The sequence below is a fragment of the Citrus clementina genome, unplaced genomic scaffold (genome assembly GCF_000493195.1).
Source record: "Citrus clementina cultivar Clemenules unplaced genomic scaffold, Citrus_clementina_v1.0 scaffold_1, whole genome shotgun sequence".
In the NCBI taxonomy this organism is placed as follows: Eukaryota; Viridiplantae; Streptophyta; class Magnoliopsida; order Sapindales; family Rutaceae; genus Citrus; species Citrus x clementina.
The window spans coordinates 10,507,834-10,534,444 of record NW_006263303.1 but is presented as its reverse complement, the minus strand read 5'-3'; the positions used below and the strand labels follow the sequence as shown (position 1 = coordinate 10,534,444).

General features: G+C 38.6%; 2 protein-coding genes and 1 long non-coding RNA gene across 3 annotated transcripts; 2 read left to right on the top strand and 1 right to left on the bottom strand.

Moving 5' to 3' along the window:
* Positions 1 to 139: 139 nt before the first annotated feature.
* Positions 140 to 4,408, top strand: LOC18054493 (BTB/POZ domain and ankyrin repeat-containing protein NPR1). The gene is made up of 4 exons (XM_006451437.2): positions 140 to 1,142; positions 1,622 to 2,369; positions 3,659 to 3,862; positions 3,966 to 4,408. Exons 1-4 carry the CDS (start codon positions 600 to 602, stop codon positions 4,226 to 4,228), a joined length of 1,758 nt encoding a protein of 585 aa, XP_006451500.1. The 5' UTR covers positions 140 to 599; the 3' UTR covers positions 4,229 to 4,408.
* Positions 4,409 to 5,299: 891 nt separating this feature from the next.
* On the bottom strand, positions 5,300 to 7,321 carry LOC18054492 (heat shock factor protein HSF30). Its single transcript, XM_024177572.1, has 3 exons — positions 6,727 to 7,321; positions 5,682 to 6,607; positions 5,300 to 5,561 (listed from the first exon to the last, which is right to left on the bottom strand). Exons 1-2 carry the CDS (start codon positions 7,285 to 7,287, stop codon positions 5,699 to 5,701), a joined length of 1,470 nt encoding a protein of 489 aa, XP_024033340.1. The 5' UTR covers positions 7,288 to 7,321; the 3' UTR covers positions 5,300 to 5,561; positions 5,682 to 5,698.
* Positions 7,322 to 17,189: 9,868 nt separating this feature from the next.
* Positions 17,190 to 23,128, top strand: LOC112095893. The gene is made up of 3 exons (XR_002904035.1): positions 17,190 to 17,356; positions 19,273 to 19,276; positions 23,117 to 23,128. It is a non-coding gene; the product is annotated as an uncharacterized LOC112095893 (long non-coding RNA).
* The last annotated feature ends 3,483 nt before the right edge of the window (positions 23,129 to 26,611 follow it).

Here is a 26,611-nt window from a genome sequence, read left to right as displayed (position 1 = left end):
TTTTAAAATTATACCTGAGCGACGTCGTGACAAATTATGGCGGGCAGATAGCGTAAGGTTGCCTTTATTAGCGGGCAGGTTGCGGGGCTCTGCTTGGCCCGACTGGTGGCCTCCATTTATTAGTGGCAGATAGCAGACATTTTCATTTGTCTTTCAAAGAATCAAAAGTCAAAACTCTTTTGAGTAAAAGCCTCAGCTTAACCGTCCGATCCGATCAAATCAGCTGACAGAAAACGACAAAAAATGAAATCAGTTGTTTGTGCCCGTGTCTGATTGAACTATTGTAGAAGAGTTGGGGAGAGTGAACAACAGAAACAAAATTGGAGTTTGGGAATCCTAATGTACGGACGAAATTGGGGAACTCAACAGGTAAATAACGACAATGATAAACACTGACAACGCTAAATGAATAAAAGAACAGCTATTTACAAGCTCTTATTTGCGCCTTAATGACAAGCTTTGTTTTTATTCTTCGTCACCCATGTTACTGCTCCATAATCCATATCCATGGCAGTTCATGAACACAAGCATCTCTCTGCAATTTGATCAACATTGTTTTCAGTCTTTTCTGGTCATAGACACAACACTCTTGGTCTTGGATGGATAATAGAAATGGGTTCTCGGATTCAAACGAGATCAGTAACAACAGCCGCACCAGCTGTGTAGCTGCAGCAGCAAATACTGAGTCTTTCTATTCATCAGAACCTGTAAACTCTGACATCACAGCTCTTCGAATTCTCTCAAAGACCCTCGAAACAATCTTTGAATCTCAGGATTTTGACTACTTTACAGATGCCAAGATCGTGCTTTCAACCGGCCGCGAAGTCCCGGTCCACCGCTGCATACTTTCTTCCAGAAGTGGTTTTTTCAAGAATGTATTTGCTGGGACTGGAAAACAGAGAGGACCCAAGTTTGAGCTCAAGGAGTTAGTGAGGGATTATGAAGTTGGGTTTGATCCGCTTGTTGCGGTTTTGGCTTACTTGTATTGTGGGAAAGTGAGGCCTTTCCCTATAGGCGTTTGTGTTTGTGTGGATGATGATGCCTGCTCGCATGTTGCTTGTAGGCCGGCTGTTGATTTTATGGTGGAGGTTCTTTATGTGTCTTTTGCTTTTCAGGTTCCAGAGTTGGTGGCTCTTTATCAGGTAAGTGTAAAAGGCCTTCTCCCCAAATGGGGATTTTACATTAGCGTTGGGAAGTAATTCTGAAGAATTTCAATACCCTCAACTAGCCTAACAGTCATCAATGATGATAGAGGACTCATACTATGTTTCACTTTTTATCCTTTATGGACGTTCCTTATCAATTATAAAATTATCTTGAACCAGGTATCAAACTGGAAAATTAGTCTATTAGCTGTGTATGAGCTTGATTTATTGTGAAAAATTCTGGTTAATTAAGTGCTCTGTGGTTGGCTAAGTTGTAAAAACTTTATGTATAACCACATAGAGCAAATGGAGATGATGATAGTTGCTGAGGGTGACTGGAAAAGAGTCAGTCTGATTAATTTCAGGAGAATACATTTTATATGTTTTTGTTACTGTATGTTCTTACTTGGCGTGGCTAAGTCCTTGTCCACTAATTCTGTTTCTCAATGTTCTATTGGCTGTTTGTTTAATTACAGAGGCACCTCCTAGACATTCTGGACAAGGTTGTGGCAGATGACATTTTGGTAGTTTTATCTGTCGCACATATGTGCGGTAAAGCTTGTGAGAAGTTGTTAGAAAGGTGCATAGAGATTACTGTCAAATCAGATATTGATATTGTAACTCTTGATAAGACCTTGCCACAACACATTGTGAAACAAATCATAGACTTGCGTGTGGAACTCAGCTTACATAGATCTGAATCCTGCGGTTTTCCAGATAAACATACAAAGAGAATACATCGAGCACTAGACTCAGATGATGTTGAATTAGTCAGAATGCTATTGAAAGAGGCTCATACTAATCTAGATGACGCACATGCACTTCACTATGCCGTGGCATATTGTGATGCAAAGACCACAACTGAGCTTCTTGATCTTGGACTTGCTGATGTCAACCATAGAAATTCAAGGGGCTATACTGTGCTGCATGTTGCTGCAATGAGGAAGGAGCCTAAGATAATAGTGTCTCTTTTAACAAAGGGAGCTCGGCCATCAGATCTTACATTGGATGGTAGAAAAGCACTTCAGATCTCAAAGCGGCTCACTAAGGCTGCAGATTACTATATTCCCACTGAGGAAGGAAAAACAACCCCAAAAGATCGGTTATGCATAGAGATATTGGAACAAGCTGAAAGAAGAGATCCCTTGCTCAGAGAAGCTTCTCATTCTTTTGCTATGGCTGGTGATGATCTTCGGATGAAACTGCTGTACCTTGAAAACAGAGGTAACGTTGCTTGAGGTTCAAAGTCTTTTTCTTTTTAACCAACACATGTTATACACTTTCAGTTTTAGCCGGGGGTTATAGGATATAATTCTACACAGTGTTATTTTAATTCTTACATCTTCAATTCTTTTCACCTTTACAAGTGCTTTTATATATTTCTCAAATCAGAATTTTCATGGTTTTATTCCCTACTCTTACTTTAGATTTGCAACATAATTTGTTTGCAATATAAATGACACTGGTGAACTCTAATTTGTGTGTATCTCGTGTGTTCAAAACATCGTCATATCGTGGCCCTCTTTATAATTAACTTATAGGAGTTTGTCCTTGAAAATAGAATCTAAATTTTATTGATTTCTGGTAATGATGCTACATCATGCTACTCATTTGAATTTGATGTTTATTATGCTTGCAAGAGATACACCTCTGAATCACTAGTTAACTGCAGCGTTTACTGGTCTTATGTAGTGGATAAAATGGACACTTCTTACTTACTGACGTGAAATACAAAATATAATATTTATCTTTTATTCCCTTCAAGTCCAATTTTTCATCTCTAGGAAACTCCTCTCTCCCACACCTGGGGTCTCTTATTTTCTGTATGTTTAAGTCCCATTGGCTTTCACACTAATCTCTTGACATCTTAAAAGTGTTAATTTTCTCAACATATATCTCCATTGTTCACAAGTATGTAGACATAGATGTATCTATTGTGAGAGTCCATAAATTAATATCCTTGATTACTTATTTTGAGAATGTGAAAATTTGTTTTCTGTGAACTTCTCTGATTTTTTAGGAAAAAATTAGGCATCTGGTAAGAGATATTCTATTTTTGTGCTCCTGCGAGCTTGCACATGAAATGTATCCATTGAAGTATGAGTACTGGCTCATATCTTTACTCAGAAATCTTGTTCCTTCCTTTTCCTCCATCAGCTCATATTAGCTTGGCAGCATTGATTAGAGACATTAGTTCCTAAACAATTTTATGATCTGGGTGTTTCTGTAAGGCAATAAATTGCTTCTGTTCCCATATTGTTCCTCTTCATGTGTTTTTTTATTTTTTCCCATTATTCCTTGAGATAGAAAAAGGAGTAGATGTTCTAATTACAAATTTTGAGGATATTATTGGGTGGGATGGCCAATTATAGGTTATTCTCCTTAAGATGTCACAGAATGGAAAGACTGAAATTTTGAAATCATATGATCTCTGCAGTTTCATTTCATTTTCCTTGTGAATGGAGTCAATTAGTTAATAACCAGCTTCAAATGTTTCTGCTAACTTTGACCAGTTGGACTGGCTAAACTTCTGTTTCCTATGGAAGCAAAAGTCATAATGGATATTGTCCATCTTGATGGCACTTTGGAGTTTGCATTAGATGGCATCAAAACTAAGAAAATGGCCGGTGCCCAGAGGACAACTGTGGACTTGAATGAAGCACCTTTCAAAATGCAAGAGGAGCATCTAAACAGAATGAAAGCACTCTGTAGAACTGGTAATGATGCTTTACATCTGCATGCTTTTGCACTATATGAGTTTATATATATATATATATATATGCTTGAATAAGCCTGATTGGTGTTCCTTTACATGAACAGTGGAGCTGGGGAAACGTTTTTTCCCTCGTTGTTCAGAAGTACTTAACAAGATAATGGATGCCGATGACTTAAATCAGCTAGCATGTCCGGGGAACGATACTCCAGAAGAGCGACTCCTGAAACGAATAAGGTACATGGAACTTCAAGAAGTTGTAAGTAAGGCGTTTAATGAGGATAAAGAAGAGTTTGATAGGTCTGCTATATCATCTTCTTCATCATCAAAATCAGTTGTGAGGCCTCGTGGGGGTAAAAGAACTCACTGAGCCGGATGGTTAGGCCTAAAGTATTATTTTCTTGTACCATAATTTTGTGTATTCATGATTTTTGTCCTTCTAGGTTCTTCAAATGACTTCTTTCTGAATCACGCTCTGATAGATATGGTCTCCTCCTTCTGGTTTTTTGACTTTCTGATAGGGTCTTTTTCTACATCTGGAATGCCTAAGTCTTGCTTGATTTCGTGTGAAAAAGAGATCACTTCCATAACCCATATCGATTCATCCAATTCTAGTTTCTTGAACCTGAGACAAGTTTTGGTGGCATTTGCCTTAGGGGTTTGGGATTGAGTAGTCGTAACTTTTAAGTCGTAACTTTTAAGTTATAATTGTTGTGAAAAAAAAATTGTAAGTATAAAATAAAAATTAGTAATATATAATAAATGTAAATTTTAAATAATAATTTTAATAAAATTATTAATGATATAATAATTTTTTTATTATACACATAAAAAATTGTATCAACATAATTTTTAAATTATAACAATTAATATTTACTAAATAATTTAGTGCTGTATCTTTTAAATTACATATGTTTAATTTTAATTTCAAACACACCCTTAATTATCCACCCACCAATCAATTAGCGTATACAAGGTTCATGTGTCAGTGAACACGTGGTCAATCTCTAAGCACAGATTATAGGTTTGTTACAACTTTCTAGTGAAAATGATAGGCAGACGCATATCGTTGCCCACTTTGTCAGAATTTGGGGAGCATGTCAACCACCATTTACCATCATATTTTGGAAAAAAAAAAGGAAATATTTCTTATTTTTTTAAAATGAAATATTCATATCTTTACAGATAAATTGAAGATTATAGGTGAATTGAAGTTTACCCTTTTATAAAATTAAAATCATCTTGTAAAATGTGATTTTCTTTTAACCTTTTTATCTAGCAACTATTAATTATCCACTTGAATTTTTAATTCCACCGGACCTGTCGTCAAGAGAGATTTTATTATTATTATTATTATTACTCTTTTTTGCATATAAAACAGAAATTCAACCCAACGAGAAATGTCATGCATGCAGCATCAAATTCCCATGGCGATGGAAGATCAAGCTTATAATATGTACCATGTGCTAGGAACAGCAAATATACAATTCTAAGAAAACAGGGAATGGTTACACATGGAGAAGTAAATGACAAAGATTGAAGAAAAGAAAAGAGGTTAGATGTGTACAATTTGATACACATATATGAACAAAACACTGGTTTTTCAAAATGGTTTGGTTTCACAGGAATTCATGGGCCCGCATATTTTAACTGATCTGTGAAGTCTACAAAACCACCACATCATCTTCAGCTCGGCAGCTCCCCTGCAATAATTGCGAAAGCAATTAATATTCACTATTCCTACACCATAAATTAAATCACATTCTAACAAATCTTAGAACATAGATACAACTTGATAAAATGAGGGGATTAATGTAACATACCACCGAGAAAAAAGGAGTCAAAGGATGGATCCATCACAATCAACTTGTTCCGCGAGCTCATTTACATAACCACCCCAACTATGGGACTTTCCAATCAAATCCTCCAGCTCATGAAAAAGCTGACTGTCGCTCACAGCGACTTGATCATCATCGGTCCCATTCTCTGTAATTGAACTGTCCCCAAGTACGTTTCCCAAGAAGGTGTTATAAACAGAAGATGAGTCCTGAGCAGTAATTGTTGTTCCATTTCCACATGTACACATCACATTCCCCTTAAGATCCTGAATAGGACTTCTACACAAGCCATCGTCATCCATAAGAGCTTGGAACGCCGGCGGAGTATCCGTTGTGTCAATATTTGTACTGTCTGCCGGCAACATATCAGTCAGCTCAGATTGCATTGTTGCCAATTGCTCCCGAGCTTGGTTTCTACAATTGACATTTTCGCTGCTGTCCACAGACTCAGGCACGCTTTGAGACTCTAATTGGGTTGCTGTCAATCTTGGTTTCTTACTCAATTTGAATTCATCCCCGTGAAGCTCTCTCTGTTGCTTTCTCTTGTGAACTAATTGTTGAACAAAGTTAGGGTATTTAGCAATTTTGGCAAAGAAATTCAACATCTGTTGCTGCTTACACTCTGCGCACCGAATGCGTTCTGCAACTGCACTCATTTGACACAGTGACTCATCTTGTTGCTGTCTAAGTTTCAACATTTCCAATCTCAATGTCTTCTGATCATTCCTTAGGGTCTCAAGCTCCATCTCCACTCCGAATTTGGCAGAATCAACACAAGCTAAAGTTACTGTTCCATCTTGTGCCTTGTTAAATCTACTTCTTCTCTTAATGTTTTTAAGCAAATGTTTCTTCCCTCCTCGAAACTTTTCGTTTGCAAATTCCCATCTATTCGAGTGAATCTTCTTAAACCCCTAAATAATAACACAACTTTGCACTGTCAAAACCCAAACCCAAATCACAAATACTACCTCCTCCATTCCAAAATAAAAATAAAAATAATAATAATTAAAGTTGGTTGGTGGTTACTCACATAAGTATTGAGCTGGCGAATGAAGCTGGAGAAATTCTTGTGCTTGAAATACTTGGGAAGAAGATTTTCGGAGAAGTCGTGAGATTCCCAAACGATAAAGCTGTTACGATTGAGGCTCCAAGAAACAACCGGGTCGGTTTCCGGATCCTCCACCATCTCGTATATTTTCCTCAAAAAGGGCGGCGGACCGACCTCGTTTAATCCTTCCATTGGCTTTGGCAACGATCCGCCGCCGACAAGTTCATCATCAAAGGCGCCTTCCTCTTCTTCTTCTTCTTCTTCTTCTTCTTCTTCTTCTTTGATTCTGGGTAAAGTCGGCATGGAAGAAGAAGACGAGGATGGCCCACCGCCGTTGCTGTTCTCATATGTTGAAGCTTCTTTCTCTTCCTCTTCGTCTTCTTTGACCGTAATCAAGGGTATCTTATTCTCTGTTTCAACTGTTTCTTCTATTGTTTCCATTGCCACGTCTTGGCAGGATTTAGGTTTTGGAAAAAGATTTGAAGAACAAACTGAACAAAAAGTCCCGCCGGCGCCGCCGGCCACAGCTGTAGGTATCACCATTTTGTTGGTCACTGTGTTTACTTAGTCTGATTTCAATGGGTGACAAAAGAACTGAGATTTTCATAGCTTTTATATGCAAACAGAGAGACACTGACTCGTCACGTAACTGCGCTTTTTGTCATTTGTATTTTGTAGTAGGAAGCTGTATCTTGTGTGGCCCGCTCGTCAGATTTTAAAATTGCTTTTATTCACTATACGACAGTAAGGACACTAACAAACACAACCTCCAGCCACGTGTCTTTAAGTCGTTGTGAAGTCACCGCAAATTTCTTCGTATTCCATGCGGAACACTTGCCGTAATTCGTTGTATCATCATCTCTCCACCAGACCACCAGACCTGCATGCAGATGCAGTGTATAATTTGTCAGTTTTTGATGCTAAATATAGCAGCCCCTCTGTCAAGGGTAAAATTGAATTTTCTACAATAACACCAAGCGGCGACCATTACAGACGTTGGATCCTTCCCGCGCGAAATTTGAACGGTAAAGATCAAGCGGTCTATGAGAATATCATTCTTCGTTGTGACCCTTTCAGCATGAATGCCACGTTTCGCTGAAGTAATGCATGTTGTCTTCATTTGGTAAGTGAGACGGTTTGAATTTCAACATCTCATTTACCGTCTCCCTGTTACAGCTACGTAAAATTTGGCCACCGGATTTCACTATTTTATTACGATTTTTGTATTAAAAAAAATCAATTATAAGTTACAATAAATGCAAGATAGGAAAATCCTTCGACTAGAAGTTCTTTAAACTGTTTCTTTTCTTTTCAATAAATATACAATTCTACTTGTGTATTAATCAACTCCGAAATAAGCTACTCCCTTTAAAAAAAATATATTCGTATTTTGTCAGTAGTGGGGGATTGAACCATTCAAGATGGGTTCTCAATTGTCTTAAAGCATCACCATAACACTCTTCAAATAAGATTTTATTACTTATTTGAAGAGCCACATTAGTATTTAAAATTTTAAAAAACACTCTAATTAAGATTCTTCAAAAAAGAAATGATCATCTCTCTTTAAATTAAGAGAGTTACTTTCTCCCTCTTCAATTTATATTTTATTACTTTTTGTTAGAGAAAGAGAGAGAGGTACTTTAATAACTATTGACTTTTTCTTTAAAAAAATAGTTATTTAATTAAAATAATATTAACTCATTTATATTTGAAGAGTCTTTTGGAGAATAATGTATTTTTTTTTACTTTTCTATTTTCCACATAGGTAAGTAAATAAATATTTGAAGAGTAAAATTTATAGTCTTTTGGAGATACTCTTAGTTGATTTTTTTCTCTTTTTATTTATGTATTGAAAAAAAATCACACGTCTACGCCCAAAAGGTGGCTTAAATAGTTTTAAAATTTGTTCGTCTACTTAAAAATTATCTGTTTAAATATACTAGTATATGATATTTGTAATATTGAATATTTAACAAATTTGAATTTTGAAAGAAATTAAAGGCTAAAAACTAAATATAGGATTTATCCACTCAAAAATTATTTCTCTAATTATTTTCACAAGTGCCAAAAAATATAACCACTTACGTTACACCACGTATTTTTTAAAACTTGTTAATTTAAACGTCAAATGCATTTCATATTGATCCCAAATTAAAGGTCGATACAACCGGATTCACATTAATCCTAAATTACAAGTCAATATTGGATGAAACTTACAGACAAACTCAGATTTAAGATTAGTGGTTGATGGATGATTTACACAGATAGCCCAGAGAAAGCAAATGACAATAATCCCTGAAAAGTTTATAAAGTGAAAGCACATGGTTACTAATAGAATCACTTGTTGAGATTTCAAATACAGACAAAAATGGTTATTATATCTAACATCCTAAATCAAATTAAGAGAAGAACAACGAGGATTCATATCTAAAAAATATTTTCTAACCAACCAGTCATCTCTCAGTCTATAAATAATAGCCAAATGATCGAGAAAGAATCTTTTGACTAATTTCAGAATTTAGTCAAGAGAGAATTAAGATCTAAATTTACTTTTAAAATCTTCAAATATTAACTTGACCTTTGGAGTTTCTTTTGCAGACACATCTCGAGTCTAATCAATCTAATTACACAAGAATTGAGAGCTTATCCAGAGTATTCCAGAAGAGTTAGGTATCATCCTTAGTCACTATACTTCGAATTACCTTGCATCAAGGACCCTCAATATTAGTAAGTGAAATCTCTAATAGTAAAATGATGAGTAAATTCGAATCTTGGGAGAGTTAAAGGGCTAAAAAATAAATTTAGGCTTTCTCAACCCCGAAAATCACCTGTCTATTAATATTTGTAGGTAGTATCTATGATATTAAAATGTTTGGTAAAGTGTTTCGTAAACAACAAAGGTAAAAATGGCAAGATAATACTAGTAGGTAATAACTCTAGTACTGAAATGTTTGATGAACATTTACTGCTCGAATTAAAAGTTGAATGACTTGGTCTCACAATTATATAATGATAAACGTATAATATGTTTACTTATTATTAATTTTATTTTTTGATCTCTCTTTTTTTCTTATTTTTTGATTTCTCTTTTCTTCCCAAAGTAATAGAAAGTCACAGCATCCTAATATCAAAATCGAGCCCAAAACTAGTTAGCTAGCACGCCTACGGCTCCTTATAATTGGGTAAGGTTCAATGTCGCCTACCATAATTGTGCACAAATATAATATTAGTGCAGTAGGTAATATCTTTATATAATAGGAGGTCGAGCTCGAGAAGTTCTTTTCCCTTCTTTAAACTAAACGACAAGCCATGCATGCCCACCTTTTCATTCTGAGGAAGAAAGCTATTTAAAGATTGAACGGGTGAAGAGCTAGTCCTATTTCATTACACCAATATTCAGTTATACATTTTGGCATGCCAAAGTTACAATTTCCAAATGCGTTGAAAGATAACAAACATTTGTTTTTAGTATAAAGAAACACGAGTTGCCTGGTAACATTTAGCATGGTAGCGTAGCTAATATGCTTATTGAGTTAATGGTCATGTTCGGTCCAATTGAATAAAGTAGTAGTAAAGTTGAATAAGTCCAAGTTAGTTGAGATATTATCAACTTAGTATCCAGTTCCTAATTTGTTGGGATTATTTTGTTCAAGTAATCAAGTTTCTGTTTTGTTTAGCTTGTATAAATAAGCCATGGTTGATTAATAAAAGCATGAATCATGTAATCAAAGAAATACTTGTGTTTTACCTGGGAGGGATTGGCTTCCTCGAACTAGCCAACTTACAACGTTTCCAAGTGCAAGGGCAAGATAGGAAGAGACAAGCAGAATAAAAATAGCTTGCTTGTACCAAAGTGGTATCAGAGCCTGGCTATGGATCAAAGAGTGGAGAATATTGAAAAGAGTATTGAGTCACTAACCACTAGCCAAAATGAAATCCTCAGCCAAATTAGCTTAATGTTTGAAAGGCTGAATGCACGGATAGATCAAATATCAAGTCAAGCAGCTAATGATAAGGCAGAAGATTCTTCGACTCCTCAGCGAGTCCAAAGAGGACATAGCAACGGCAACGATAACACACCTCAAGCTAGTTCCAGCCATTGCTATGCACTAAAACTAGTAAAATTAGACTTTCCAAGATTTGATGGTAGGGCGGATCCAACAAGCTAGTTATGCAGAGCTGAACAGTTCTTTAAAATCTATGAAACTCCTACTGCCGATCAAGTTTCTTTAGCTTCATTTCACTTGGAGAGCGATGCACAACTATGGTACCAACTACTGAAACAAGAAGCGGTTTACATATCTTGGAATGAATTTAAAGAATGGCTTCACTCAAGGTATGGTCCTAACAAATTTCTTGATTTCTTTGGAGAGCTAACCAAGTTACAACAATCTGGAAGTGTAGAGGAATATCAAAGTAAGTTTGAGAAATTGTTAGCTAAAGTCGAACATCTATCTCAAGCACGCCAAGTGAGCTGTTTTATTAGTGGTTTGTGTGAATCAATTCGTATTGATGTACAAACCAATCGACCAGACAGCTTGACTTCGGCTATCGGGTTGGCTCGGTTATATGAAGCAAGAGAATTCTCTAGACGCAAATCCTCTGTTGATGTAAAAAGGGTTCTCAATCTCATAGTGTGGCACCCACAAGCTTGCCTCGTGTGCCAATGAAAAAGATGACAATTGAAGAGTTAAACGAGCCGAAAAAGAAAGGCTTAGCTTCAAATGCAATAAAAAATTCAGCCCTGGCCATCGTTGCAAAATGTTGTTCCTAATTCAAGCAAGCTTTGAAGATAGTAATGAAAATGTCGAGATGGAGATTGAGGGAGATGAGGCTGTTGAACAAACTGAGACAGCAACTGAAATTTCTTTCCATGCCATGGTTGGAACTCAAACTCCCGAAATGATGGGAGTTATGGGAAGGCTGGTGCAAAAGGTGGTGACAATACTTATTGACTCTGGAAGCACCCACAATTTTGTCCGACAAGAGCCAGCCGAAAGGGTGGGGCTACAACCAATACCAATCAAGCAGCTCAATGTGATGGTGGCATCCGGTGAAAGATTGAGTAGCCTAGGTACATGTCCGCAAACTCCAATTAAATTACAAGGAGTTCCATTAATTGTGGATTTTTATTTGTTACCCCTTGAAGGCTATGATGTTGTTTTAGGCACTCAGTGGCTAAGTACATTGGGTCCTATTGAATGGGATTTTTCTAAGCTGGTAAGTTTAAGGTAAGTGGGAAGGACATGGTGTTGCAGGGTCTATCTACTCCACAAAATAAATTGGTGGGTCACCTTCAATGTCAACAAGCGATGAGGAAAAAGAAAGAAGGTTTTTTACTACAGCTAAATGTTTCCAACACTTAAAATGAAACCCTTCCAGTGCCGAAACAAGTGCAATAAATTTTAAGCACTTACAGATATGTATTTTCGGAACCTAAAGACCTTCCTCCAAGGCAGTGCCCATGATCACAGGATACCACTGCAACCTAACTAAGGACCAGTATCGGTAAAGCCATATCGTTACCCCTATTTTCAGAAAGCAGAAATAGAGAAAATGGTAGCTGAGATGTTGAGATCAGGTGTCATTCGATCAAGTGCCAGTCCTTACTTGATAGGCCAAGAAGATCTCAGCTAACTCCTAAGAAGAATCCCAAGTTTTTAGCTTGTGTTAGACCAAGTCTAAGTCTATACCAGTAAATAGCAGCAGCAAAAGCTTTTTATTTTATTTTCTGATGTTTAGTATTTCTACTCATTCAAAGTTGTTACAACTTATTTCCTTGAATTTTGGCTAGTTAGTTTCCTGAGTTGAAGCTGATCTGTTAAGCTTAACTCTATTTATTGGAACGTTAGCAATGAATAAAGGTACGAGAATTATCCTGCAAATAATTGTGTGGTTTATCTTTCACCTAAAGAAAGTGAGTATTTATTATATTTTCTGCTGCTGTGATTGGGACCTATCATTGGTATCAGAGCAGGTTATAATGGCATCCAACAAAGAGAGGATTGAGGCTTTGGAGGCTGGACTCGATGGAGTTCAAGATGGAATGCATCAATTGGAGTTAGGCGTAACTGATAAGCTGCACCATTTGGAGGAAACCATCAACAAACTTTCAGAAGCTTTTCTTTCAACCAGAGAAGCCTCTAGCAACAACAACCATGGGCGAGAATGATCTTTCCGTTCACATCGAGAGGAGAATAACGGCGGCAGACAGATTTTCTCTTCCAAGATGGCAAGGTTGGAGTTTCCAAAATACTCTGGAGAAGATCCCACTGAATGGCTTAGTAGAGTAGCTCAATTCTTTGAATTTCAAGGCATAGCAGATAATCAGAAGGTAACTCTAGCATCTTTCCACCTTGAAGGAGAAGCTAATCAATGGTGGCAATGGATGCGTCGGACTTACCAGGAGGAAGGCCGCTCAGTGACCTGGGAGTTCTTTGAAGAGGAATTATGGGCTCGTTTTGGACCAACAGAGTGTGAAGATTTTGATGAAGCTCTGTCTAGAGTTCGACAGGTTGGATCCCTTCGTGATTACCAAAAAGAGTTTGAGAGGCTTGTCAATAGAGTTCACGGATGGACACAGAAGGCTCTCGTTGGCACTTTCATGGGAGGATTGAAACCCGAAATTGCCGATGGAATTCGAATGTTCAAGCCCAAAACATTGAAGGAAGCCATCAGCCTATCAAGAATGAGGGATGAGCAGATTGCCAGAACAAAGAGGTTCACGCGACCTCCACTTCTGAACCGTGTACCTACCACCAGCACCACAATGAATCGTTCTAACCCAACAGCCACACCCAAGAGGTTGAGTTGGGACGAAATGCAGAAACGGAGAACACAAGGTCTTTGTTTCAACTGCAACGAGAAATTCACCCCCGGACACAAGTGTCAAGGACCTCAACTACTCCTTCTTGAGTGCCCAAGCAGCAACCAAACCAAAGAATATGAGATGGAAGACAGAGAGTTGCAGAGGGCAGAAACTCCAGAAGATCAAGTCGAACCAGAAATCTCATTACATGCACTTACAGGCTGGACATCCCCTCAAACCATGCGAGTAACAGCTACTATTGGGTCTCAACACGTGATGGTGTTGATTGACAGTGGATCTACTCACAATTTCTTGAGTGAGAGAGTAGCTAGATTGATTCGACTTCCAGTGATACCAACGAAATCGTTTGCAGTCCGCGTAGCAAATGGGGAACGATTAACCTGCCAAGGTCGCTTTGAAGAGGTACAAGTGAATTTACAAGGCATTACTTTTTCACTCACCCTCTATTCTCTACCCCTAGCAGGACTTGATATAGTGTTAGGCATCCAATGGCTAGAGATGCTAGGTTCTGTGGTCTGCAATTGGAAACAATTAACCATGGACTTCCACTGGGATAATCAAGCACGGATGTTACAAGGAATTAACCAAACCATTCAAGCTACATCATTGACGTCGGTTGCGAAAGAGATGCGCCAAGGCCAAATGATGTTTGCTATCTACCTGCACAATGCCGAGAGGTCCACCTGGGCAGACATCAGTCCTAATATGCAGCAGACATTGAAGGACTATGTAGATGTGTTCAAGGAACCAACCACGCTACCACCCTTAAGAGATATCGACCATCACATTCCCCTCAAAGAAGGTACTCAACCCATCAATGTTCGGCCCTATAGATATGCATATTTTCAAAAAGCAGAGATCGAAAAACAGGTCCACGAGATGCTCAACATGGGAATCATTCGACCCAGCACCAGTCCATTCTCATCGCCCGTTTTGTTGGTGAAGAAAAAAGATGGTACTTGGCGATTTTGCACAGATTATCGGGTACTAAATGCAGCCACCATCAAAGACCGGTTTCCTATCCCCACGGTAGATGATATGCTAGATGAGTTGTATGGGGCAGCCTATTTCACCAAACTAGACTTGAGAGCTGGATATCATCAGGTACGAGTACATGCTTCCGATATTCCAAAAACTGCATTTAGAACCTATAATGGCCATTTTGAGTATCTAGTTATGCCTTTTGGTCTATGCAATGCCCCTTCTACCTTCCAAGCCATTATGAATTCGATATTCCATCCTCATCTTCGCAAGTTCATACTAGTCTTTTTTGATGATATTCTTGTTTATAGTCCTACCTGGGAATTACATATAGAACATGTCAGAACCACATTAGACATCCTGAGACAACATCAGTTTTTCATCAAAGGAAGCAAGTGTGACTTTGGCAAACAAGAACTGGAGTATTTGGGCCATATTGTGACGCATCAAGGGGTAAAGGTAGACAACAACAAAATTGAGGCCATGGTAGCTTGGCCCCAACCTGCTAATATTACTGAATTGCGTGGTTTTTTAGGCTTGACAGGTTATTACCGGAAATTTGTTCAGAACTATGGACTTTTGGCTCGCCCCCTTACCAATCTCCTTAAAAAGGGAAGCTTTCAGTAGACTGAAGAAGCAGCGAGTGCATTCAAGCTGCTCAAGCAAGCCATGACAACTACCCCAACTTTAGCCATGCCAAATTTCAATGACTCTTTTATTGTTGAAACTGATGCTTCAGGTGATGGAATCGGTGCTGTCCTTACTCAGCAGGGTCAACCAATTGCATTTATGAGTCGCGCCTTGGGAATTAGTAAACGAGCATGGTCCATCTACGCTAAGGAAATGCTCGCAATTGTAGAAGCAATTCAGACTTGGCGGCCATATCTTTTGGGCAGGAAATTCTTCATTCGGACCGATCATCGGAGTCTCAAATATTTTTTGGATCAACGTGTGGCCACTCCTGAGCAACAAAAATGGGTAGCAAAGCTTTTAGGCTATGACTACGAAATTCTTTACCGGCCAGGACGTGAAAATTCAGCAGCTGATGCCCTCTCTCGCCGCCCTGACAGCCCTCTCCTTAATCCTTTGTTTGTTTCACAGGTTACCCTTTGGGATGACATGAGAACGGCAGCATAAGATGATCCTTATATGCAGCAAGTGAGCCGCCAATCCACTATAGATCCCACTGGTCCATACTCAATGCGTAATGGTCTCTGCTTCTACAAAACACGAGTAATTGTTCCGCAAGTTATCCGCAACCAGCTGCTACAAGAATTTCATGACAACAAAATGGCAGGGCATTCTGGTGTATTGAGGACATTCAAAAGGTTAGCTCAACAATTTTATTGGCCGTCCATGTACCGGTCCGTCCAAGACTACATTACGCAATGTGAAGTTTGCCAAAAAACAAAAACTGAAACTCTGGCCCCAGCGGGATTACTTCAGCCACTTCCCATTCCCTGTCAAGTGTGGGATGATATTAGTCTAGATTTTATTGAAGGTCTTCCCTCCTCCCACGGCAAGGATAGTATTTTGGTGGTCGTAGATCGACTAAGTAAGTATGCTCATTTTGTTGCCTTATCTCATCCATTTTCTGCAAAGATTGTAGCTGAACAATTTGTAGAGCACATCATCAAACTCCATGGCATGCCGAACTCAATCATTAGTGACCGCGACCCCATCTTTATCAGCAAGTTCTGGCAAGAGTTCTTTACTATGTCAGGAACCAAGTTGAAATTGAGCTCCGCTTACCACCCGCAGACCGACGGACAAACCGAAGTTGTGAACCGTTGTGTTGAACAATACCTCCGCTGTTTCGTCCATCAATGGCCACGAAAATGGTATAGTTATTTACCTTGGGCAGAATTCTGGTATAATACCACATACCACAGTTCAACGGGGATGACACTTTTCCAAGCCTTGTATGGTCGGCTTCCTCCCTCCATTCTACTTTATTTTGATGGGTTATCTCGGGTTAATGAAGTTGATCAAAACTTCTTACAGCGGGATGAATTGCTCCAGCACTTGAAGAAGAATTTGGACATGGCAGCCAATAGGATGAAACAAACAGCAGACAAGAAGAGGCAAAATGTGGAGTTTCAAGTAGGTGAGATGGTCCTTCTCAGGCTTCATCCTTATCGCCAACAAACTGCCTTCAAACGTGTTCATCAAAAACTTGCTAGCAAGTTCTATGGCCCTTATCAAATCGAGAAGAAGATCGGTAATGTTGCTTACCAATTACACCTACCAGCAGGCACCAAAATTCACCCTGTTTTTCATGTCTCTCTCTTGAAGAAATATGTTGGGGGTCCTCCACAAGTTACTTTAGAGCTTTCACCTATTACTGATGAAGGTGTGGCTTCCGTAGAACCAGAGACTATCCTCGATACACGCTGGATTAAGCAAGGCAATAAATTCATCGAGGAGAGCTTGGTGAAGTGGAAGCAGTTGCCCAAAGAAGATGCTACATGGGAAGACTCATCACTGCTGCGTAATCAGTTTCCTTATCTGGACCTTGAGGACAAGGATCCAATTGGCGGGGGAAGTATTGATAGGCCAAGAAGATCTCAGCGAACTCCTAAGAAGAATCCCAAGTTTTTAGCTTGTGTTAGACCAAGTCTAAGTCTATACCAGTAAATAGCAGCAGTAAAAGCTTTTTATTTTATTTTCTGATGTTTAGTATTTCTACTCATTCAAAGTTGTTACAACTTATTTCCTTGAATTTTGGCTAGTTAGTTTCCTGAGTTGAAGCTGATCTGTTAAGCTTAACTCTATTTATTGGAACGTTAGCAATGAATAAAGGTACGAGAATTATCCTGCAAATAATTGTGTGGTTTATCTTTCACCCAAAGAAAGTGAGTATTTATTATATTTTCTGCTGCTGTGATTGGGACCTATCATTACTCTTCACAGGTTATCTTAGTGAAGAAACAAGATGGGTCTTGGCGTTTTTGTGTTGATTATAGGGCCTTGAATCGAGTTACTATCAAAGATAAATTTCTGATTCCAGTTATTGAAGAACTCTGGATGAATCATAGTGCAAAAGTTTTCTCAAATCTAGATCTTCGATCCAGATATCATCAAATCAGAGTTCATCCTGATGACGTCGAAAAGACCGCATTTAAAACTCACGAGGGCCACTACAAGTTCTTGGTAATGCCGTTCAGTCTCACAAATGCTCCATCAACATTTCAGTCCCTCATGAATGAGGTATTTAAAGCTCACTCAAGAAAATTTATTTTAGTTTTCTTTGATGATATCTTATTATACAGCAATTCATAGGTTGATCATGTTGAGCATTTAAAGATTGTATTTTCTATTTTACGACCTCACTGTTTATATGTAAAGATGGAAAAGTGTAGCTTTGGCCAAGAACAAGTCAAGTACCTAGGCCATGTAATATCAAATGCAGGTGTGACTGTTGATTCTGAGAAGATAGAAGCAATGTTCAGTTGGCCAAAACCTTAAACACTTAAAGCTCTTCGTGGATTTCTAGGATTAACTGGCTATTACCGTAAGTTTATATAAAATTACGAAAAGATAGCTGGACCACTAACAAGGATGTTGAAGAAAAATTCATTCCAATGGGATCTGCCAGCTGAAGAAGCATTTGAGAGGCTAAAGAAAGGTATGACACAAGCACCAATATTGGTGCTACCAGATTTCACAAAGAAATTCATTATTGAATGCGATGCTTTCGGGTCCGGAATAGGAGCTGTGTTGCTGCAAGAAAGACCCATAGCCTTTTATAGTTTGGCACTCTAAGGGAACAATTTGTTGTTGTCCACTTATGAAAAAGAAATACTAGCACTTGTCTTGGCGGTACAAAAATGGTGGCCTTATTTGCTTGGTAGGCAGTTTATAGTTCGTACTGACCATCGGAGCCTTAAGCATCTCTACTCTCAACAGATTACCACCAGAGCACAGCAAACATGACTTTATAAATTAATGGGATTTGATTTTATAGTTGAGTACAAACGCAGAAAGGACAATATAGTAGCTGACGCACTTTCAAGAACAGACAAGAAGGAGGAAGTTTCAAGGGAAAATCATGATATCTCTAAACTGCTACCTAATTGGGTTGAAGCTGTCAAAGAAGAAATACAATCTAAAATTTCTCTCCGAGAACTATTGCAGAGGGTCAAGAATGGTGAGGTCATAGGTCTATGGAAGTTGCAGGATGGGGTCTTATTTTTTAAGGAAAAAATGTATTTAGAAGAAGATTCAACTCTCATTCTTGACATCATTGAGCAATTTCACAACAACACACATGAAGGTTTTTTGAAGACTTTCCACCGAGTTCGTGCAAATTTCTATTGGAAGGGAATGCGAAATAGAATCAAATCCTTCATCAGAAATTGCGATGTTTGTCAGCAAAATAAGGTTGAGCAATTGATGCCTGCGGGACTTTACAGCCACTTCCAGTACCAGCTCAAATATGAGAGGATATAGCCATGGACTTCATTGAGGGGCTGCCACATTCTCATGGTAAATCTACTATACTAGTTGTTGTAGACTGGTTGTCAAAATATGCACATTTTATTGCCATTCCTCATCATTATACTGCTGAGAGTATTGCCCGTGTTTTCTTCGATTAAGTATTCCAGTTTCATGGTATGCCTCATTCTATTGTGTGTGATACATTCTAGCGGGAACTATTTCAGCTTCAAGGTACCTCTTTCAACTATAGTTCCGCCTATCATCCTCAAACAGATAAGCAGAGTGAAGTGGTTAACCGTACGCTCGAGATGTATTTAAGATGCTTTTCGAGTTCATGTCCAATTGGGTAAAATGGCTGACATGGGCAAAATTTTGTTACGATACTAGCTATCATTCATCAATTCGGAAAACACCGTTTGAATCGAAGCACAAGGAGAGAGAGCTTTCTGTTGGAGATATGGTGTATCTGAAGCTATAGCCTTATTGACAACTCTCAGTATCTATGAGGAAAAATTCTAAATTAGCTTCCAAGTATTATGGCTTCTATAAAGTATTACAACGAATTGGAGCAGTAGCCTACAAGCTAGAATTGCCTTGGTTTCTTGCATTCACCCCGTTTTTCATGTTTCACTCCTTAAGAAGAAGATTGGAGAGCATATAAAGGTGCAACACCCATTGCCAAAAACGATACTTAGTGAAGAGAAAATTATGCCTATGCCGCAAGCAATACTTGATTGTTGAATCCACAAGAAGAAGCAAGAGTTTCTTGTCCACTGGTAAGGGATGTCTCCAGCTGATGCAACTTGGGAAGATTGAAATTTTATCACGGAACAATTTCCAGACATCACCTTTGAGGACAAAGGAGAATTTTAAGGGGGAGAGAGTTGATATGCTTATTGAGTTAATGATCATGTTCGGTCCAATTGAATAAAGTAGTAGTAAAGTTGAATAAATCCAAGTTAGTTGAGATATTATCAACTTAGTGTCTGTTTGTTATGGCTTATTTAAGAGCCATAAGTGCTTATTTAATCGTATAAGCACTTTTTAAAATTTTTTATGGTGTTTGGTTATTTTTTTAGTAGAATTTTTTTAGCTTAAATAAGCTAATTTATCTCTACTAGCAAAAGCCCAAATTTCGAGCTTTTGGGAGTAGAGGTTAGAGAGCTTTTCTAAAAATATATAATATAAAAAATATCACACAGTTTAATGGTTCAAAAGTACTTTTTTTATTGACAACCAAACACCTAATGACTTTTTGTTCAAAAGCTCTATTGGTATAAGCTCTACTGCTATAAGCTCTACTGTTATAAGCTCTATTTAATAAGATGTACCAAACGGAGCCTTAGTCTCCAGTTCCTGATTTGTTGGGATTATTTTGTTCATGTTTCTATTTTGTTTAGCTTGCATAAATAAGCCATGGTTGATTAATAAAAGCATGAATCATTTAATCAAATAAATACTTGTGTTTTACTTGGAAGGGATTGGCTTCCTCGAACTAGCCAACTTACAACGTTTCCAAGTTCAAGGGCAAGATAGGAAGAGACAAGCAGAATAAAAATAGCTTGCCTGCACTAAATTAACATGGGCATAAAACCTGTACATTACAGAAATCAATGGCAAGAAATGCCAAGTATCCGGTTTCATAGTGGTTACATAAGTCTGCCTAAACAGCAACCTGATTAATGTTTGCTCGCAAGAAAGGAAACATTACTCTTCCCCTACCAATTGTAATTGCCTTCCAGTTTGAAACTAATGTTTGAATCTCTGACTACAATGTTGAAGATAATGAGACAGGAGTAATAGCAACCTGTCAAGCAAGAAGACTAAAATAAGAACCAGACAGTTGGTAGAGGAGGTTGATGAAGAAATTGTAATTGACGAATATATCAACTCACAAATCCATCTTCGAGGGCTTTATAATCTACATCTTCCTCAGCATTTTCCAATTTCCTGCTCCTTCTCAAGGATCTGCAATATGAATACTATCACTCATCATCGACTATGCTCCTTATGGTAATCAAATTTAATGCACAAAGGAATTTAGGGCACAAGAGATAAATATGACAATAAAGTAATCTAATAAGCAAATTAAATCCCTTTAGGGTTATATTTCCTTTCCTTATATTCTTTTAATTATTTATTTTTAATTGAATAATAAATGTTAGAATGTTGGTACTGAAACTCAGCAAAGTGTGTCATTCTTTTATACCTCTAAACGGAAGTATTTTTTAACTTTTTGCAGATCATTAAACTTTCCTGTAACCCCCATCAATTCAATCTCCACATTTTTTCAATGCAAGTTTAAGTGGCGCGCTGCGCCTTGAGAAGTTCAGAAAGATTTAAGTTATTTGAGGAGCAAGGACAAGCTCTGGAATGCTGTAATTTTCGCTTCAAATGTTTAGCATTTTATATCATATAGGGGGAACTTAGAGCTGCAGAGGCATCTCTGCTGAGCCGTGCAAGCTTAATACCAAGGCTCTGCTTTTTTTTTTTTGAAAAGGAATCATAACCTTCATTCATTAGACGACTGGAACAAATACCAGATATTTTCTGGAAATGGGTTCTCCCATATGACAGACTCCTCACAACCTAGAGCTAATCTAGCTAAAGAGTGTGCAATGGAATTACAATGTCTTGGAGTATATTGGACTTTAACATTACAAAAATCTTTGACTAGCTCTTGAATTTCCGATATCACCCAGAAGACTTCAAATCTATTACTCTTCTTGTTGTTGAGCAGATCCGAAACGCCTTGAGAATCAATTTCCACTATGATCGAAGCCATAGTAATAGATCTTGCAACCTGCAGACCCCATTCTACAGCCTCCGCCTCAGCAAAGATTATATCTCCATAAAACTTAGATGGCTTTACTGCAACAGCAACCACACTCCCATTAATGTCTCTTAGGACAATTCCCAATCCTGCAACTTGTTTCTCAATCTTTGTGGTTGCATCTACATTAATTTTAATCCATCCTTGTGGGGGTGGTTTCCACCGCTACTGCTTAACTGTTATCTTGCTCTCCAAGTGTGATGAGCTGGGAATTTTGACTCGTTTATATGAGTCCAACACTGCCTCAGCTTTTGCCATGGAAACCAGAGGGTCCACCTTCTTTCCTTCAAATAGAAAAAGGTTCCTTGCATGCCAAATTGACCAAAAACAAGCCACCAACAATTCAAAATCTGTTCGATTTAGCATTTCTGTCATACCTTCCAGCACATACGACATACTTTGCTCTGCAAATGTGTAGACCTTATCCGCACAAGAGACCATTTTCCATACCTTCCTGGCCATTTTGCAATCCACCAAGGTATGAGAAATGCTTTCCATAGTCTTTTTACACAGTTGATAAGTAGGATCTGAGATCACTTTTTTGCTCCAAAGATTCTCAGCTGATGGTAACAAATTCCGGACAGCTCTCCACATGAAGATTTTAATTTTTTCAGGCAGCAAACAAGTCCAGATAGCCTTCCATATACTTGGATCCGTAACTGAGCAACTAGGGGAGTCCTGGAATTTTATTTGCTGAGCAATCCGATATCCACTTTTGACAGTATAATTGCCTTGCTTATCATAATGCCACATAATCTGATCTGGCTTTGGTCTTTGCGGAAGAGGAATGCTAGTAATTAATTCTGCATCTTCCTTTATAAAATGTTGGAACACTTTAATCACATTCCAGTTTTGGTTAGAATCAATCAACTTAGATACCACAGCCTCATTTGGGATGGTTGGAGAGGAGATTGGTCTGAATGTTTCTGGTCTTGGGATCCAGTTGCTGTTGTGAACTTGCACGTTGTTCCCTGAACCAATCCTCCATCTGTTGCCCTTTTGGATTACAATTCTCCCCTACAAAATACTTTTCCAGATATACGAAGGATTTGACCCCAGTTTTGCTTGCAAGAAGTCAGATTGCTTGAAGTATCTTGCTTGCAAAACTCGGGCTGCTAAAGAATCTGGAAACTACAAAATCCTCCATCCTTGTTTGGCTACTAGAGCATGATTGAAGCACGAGAACTCCTTGAATCCCATTCCACCTCTGCATTTTGCTTTACTTATCCTCTCCCACTTAGCCTAATGGATGCCTCTCTTATCATCCTTAGATCCCCACCAAAATCTAGCAATAATTTTCTGCACATCTTCACACAACCCCAAGGGAATTTTGAACACGCTCATGGCATAAGTTGGAATAGCTTGGGCTATTGCTTTGATGAGGACCTCTTTACCACCACTAGAGAAGTGTTTGTGTTGCCAATTTGAAATCTTACTCTTCACTCTGAGCTTTAAATCATCAAAAAAATTCCTTTTGTTTCTTCCAACCATGGATGGCAGCCCTAGATATTTTTCGTGCCTGGAAACGACCTTCAACTGAAAGATTTCTTTAATGGCAGCCACTTGATCAGCTTTGTTCTTGCCACTGAAAAACATTGAGGGTTTGTCTAGGTTGAAAAGTTGTCCCGAAGCCATGCTGTAACAGTCAAAGAGTGCCTTGAGGTGCTTACAATCATCTATTGTGGCCCTCATGAAAATTAAGCTATCATCTGCAAACAACAAGTGGGATACCGTGATGGTGTTCCCAAACCTCATTCCATGTATAAGATTCTGGTTTTCTGCCTGCATTAGTAAGCTGGAGAACACCTCAGCACACAAAATAAAAAGATATGGAGACAACGGACAACCTTGCCTAAGTCCTCTTTGAGGTCGTATCAACCCTTTTGCAACCCCATTAATAAGGACTGAAAAGGATGCGGTGGTAATACATCTCATAATTAGATCAACCCAACCAAAGGAAAATCCTAGCCTAAGCATTGTAGCTTTTACAAAAGACCATTCCACTCGATCATAGGCTTTGCTAATGTCTAATTTTAGAGCCAGAAAACCATTTTTCTTTCCTTTGCTATGACGAATTTTATGAAGACATTCATACCCAATGATAACATTGTCAGTGATGAGTCTATTGGGAATAAAAGCACTTTGAGTGGGGGATCTAATCGTATTGAGTAAGTGTTTAAGTCTATTTGCAATGGTTTTTGCCACTAACCTATAGATTACATTACAAGGACTTATGGGTCTATATTCAGTCACTTTCCTTGGTTTCTCAACTTTAGGAATGAGTGCAATATATGTGTGATTGAGTGGAGCAAGAGTACCTTTCTCATTGAGCACATGGAGGCATGCAGTGATCACCCTTTCACGGACAATTTTCCAATGCTTTTGAAAAAACACCGCTGGCAGTCCATCAGGTCTAGGGGCTTTGGTGGGGCACATCTGCGCCAAGGCTGTTGTTATCTCATCTTCGGTAAAGGGCTATTGAGGCTCTTCATTCATTTTATCCGAAACGTTTGGAACTAGACTTGCCAGGGCAGCTTTTAGTTGGTCATGAGAAGGATTCGAAGACTTAAAAAGCCCTTCAAAATAGTCACAAAACTCCTTCTCTACTTCTCTTTCATCTTTGATCCAGTTGCCTTGATCAGTTTCAATTCCTCTCATCTTATTCTTTCTTTTTCTGGAGGAGGCTTTTGAATGGAAAAACTTTGTGTTCTTGTCTCCCTCTTTCAGCCAATCCGCTCTTGATCTCTGTTTCCAGTATATCTCCTCATCAATCAGAATGTTATCAATTTGCTTCTCAATCTTTTTTATCTTAGCTCCACACTCATAAGGCTTCTCGCTTTGTCTGATCAGCTGCAACTCATTCACTAATAATTCTAGCTTCTTTTTTCTCTCCCCAAACTCTTCTTTGCTCCAGATTCTCAGGTGAGCCATTGATGTCGTGGCTGATTTTTTGAAAAGTTGCACTGGGTTTGCATTTGTCCCCCCTCCATGGCTAGTCCACTCATTCTTAACTATCTCTTTACAAGCATCGTAAGAGCTCCACATATCCTCATAGTGGATTCTACGCCAACTCTGCCTTTTACAAATTTGCTCTACACCCTTCTTAACCACTTCCATCATAATGGGGCTATGATCTGACGTCCATGACTCTAAGTTTGTAGCTGCCAATTCTTGAAAATAATTACCCCACTCCTTGTTGCATAAAAATCTGTCTATTCTCTCTTCTATAAAGTTTGGCCCATATCTTTGGTTTGACCATGTGAAAAATCTTCCTGTGCAACCCAAATCAGCTAAGCTACACTCTCTAATAGCATCTTTAAACCCAGAAATCATATTAACATCCCTAGCACTACCTCTTTTCTTCTCACTTAAGTGTAAAATTTCATTGAAATCACCAAAGCATAACCATGGTAAGGAAGATAAGCTTGCTAACCTTTTCATTAAAGTCCATGTGTGCCTCTTCTGAGCTATTTCTGGGTGTCCGTAAACCCCCGTACATCTCCAATTCGATCCTCCTTCTTCACATATCTCAGCATCTATATGGTGTTGACTGTAAGAGACTATTTTTACATCTATGTCAGAGCTCCATAACATTGCTAGACCCCCTCCTAAACCATTCATGCTTACGGTAAAACAATTCTCAAAATTTAATTCGACTCGAACATTGTTCATCTACATAGGTAGCATTTTTGTTTCGCATAAGAAAACAATTTGCGGCCTATGTGTTTGGAGATTTTTCTTGAGTGACGTTCGGGAATTCCCCAAGCCCCGGACGTTCCAGCTGAGGATTTTCATGACTCTCGGCGAGGCTGACCCTCAGCCTCCGCCGATATTTCTTCGATAGTGGACCCTATCACCTCCATTTCTTCCATATCTGATGCTTCTGAGTTTGTACTTGCATTAAGTGTTGCTAAGAAAAACACTCCATCCTGTGCTACTGCCCTCTCCACCGAACTACTCATCTTTAACTTCTTTGCTTATGGGTACCATTTTCCCACTTCTCCTCTAGGCCGTTTCTTTACAAGTAAACTCATTTTGTTTTCATCCTTAGAACACATGTCCCTGGCCAGATGCTTCCATTTTTTTTATTTGGGCTTTTTCTTGGCTGTTACTTCTCCCTCGATTGAAATTGTTTGGGCTTTATTTTTTAAGCCCATTAACCCCAAACTTTGGCTTTCCTTTGTATTCGCCAATTCCCTCCACTTTCCTCCCGCTTCATTTTCCACATTCCCCAACATCTGATTCTTGCCAGCTATTGTGGTCAGATTATCACAGCCAACTTGTTGTTCCATCGATTTTGCTCCCTCTAGCATTAATGTTTCTGCATCCATCTCAGCCACGTGGCTTTTACTCGTTGGTGTTGTAGCTCCACCCACTTCAATCCGGGTTGTTTCTAACCCGTTTCCTGAGTCTGAGTTGGGATGTTTCTGGTTTTGCTGTTGATTTTCATGGCCTTCTTGGTTTGCCGATTCCTCCTCCCTTGAATTGTTGCCTCCATTCCACTTATTTTTGGCTTTATGAGAATTAGCCTGCTCAGTCATTGTAACTGCTCTCATCCATGGGCCGAATGCAAGATCTTCTTGTTTCTGATCTTTATATTTGATACATTCTCTAAATTGATGGCCAAGGGTTCCACAGCAAAAACAAAAGTCTGGTAATCTCTCATACCTAATCGGCATTGGTATTTTCTCCTCACCCTCTGGTTCCAAGAAAATGATTTTCTTTAAAGGCTTTGAGATATCCACTCTGATTCTGACTCGTGCATGCTCTCCAATGCATTCCCC

Bases quoted from the DNA above. Each gene is read 5' to 3' on its own strand.
- LOC18054493 (XM_006451437.2), top strand. From the start codon at position 600: ATGGATAATAGAAATGGGTTCTCGGATTCAAACGAGATCAGTAACAAC. The intron at 2,370-3,658 runs GTAACGTTGCTT...AACTTTGACCAG, and splicing joins GCTGTACCTTGAAAACAGAG to TTGGACTGGCTAAACTTCTG. The intron at 3,863-3,965 runs GTAATGATGCTT...TTACATGAACAG, and splicing joins GAAAGCACTCTGTAGAACTG to TGGAGCTGGGGAAACGTTTT.
- LOC18054492 (XM_024177572.1), bottom strand. From the start codon at position 7,287: ATGGTGATACCTACAGCTGTGGCCGGCGGCGCCGGCGGGACTTTTTGT. The intron at 6,608-6,726 runs GTGAGTAACCAC...GTTATTATTTAG, and splicing joins TTCGCCAGCTCAATACTTAT to GGGTTTAAGAAGATTCACTC.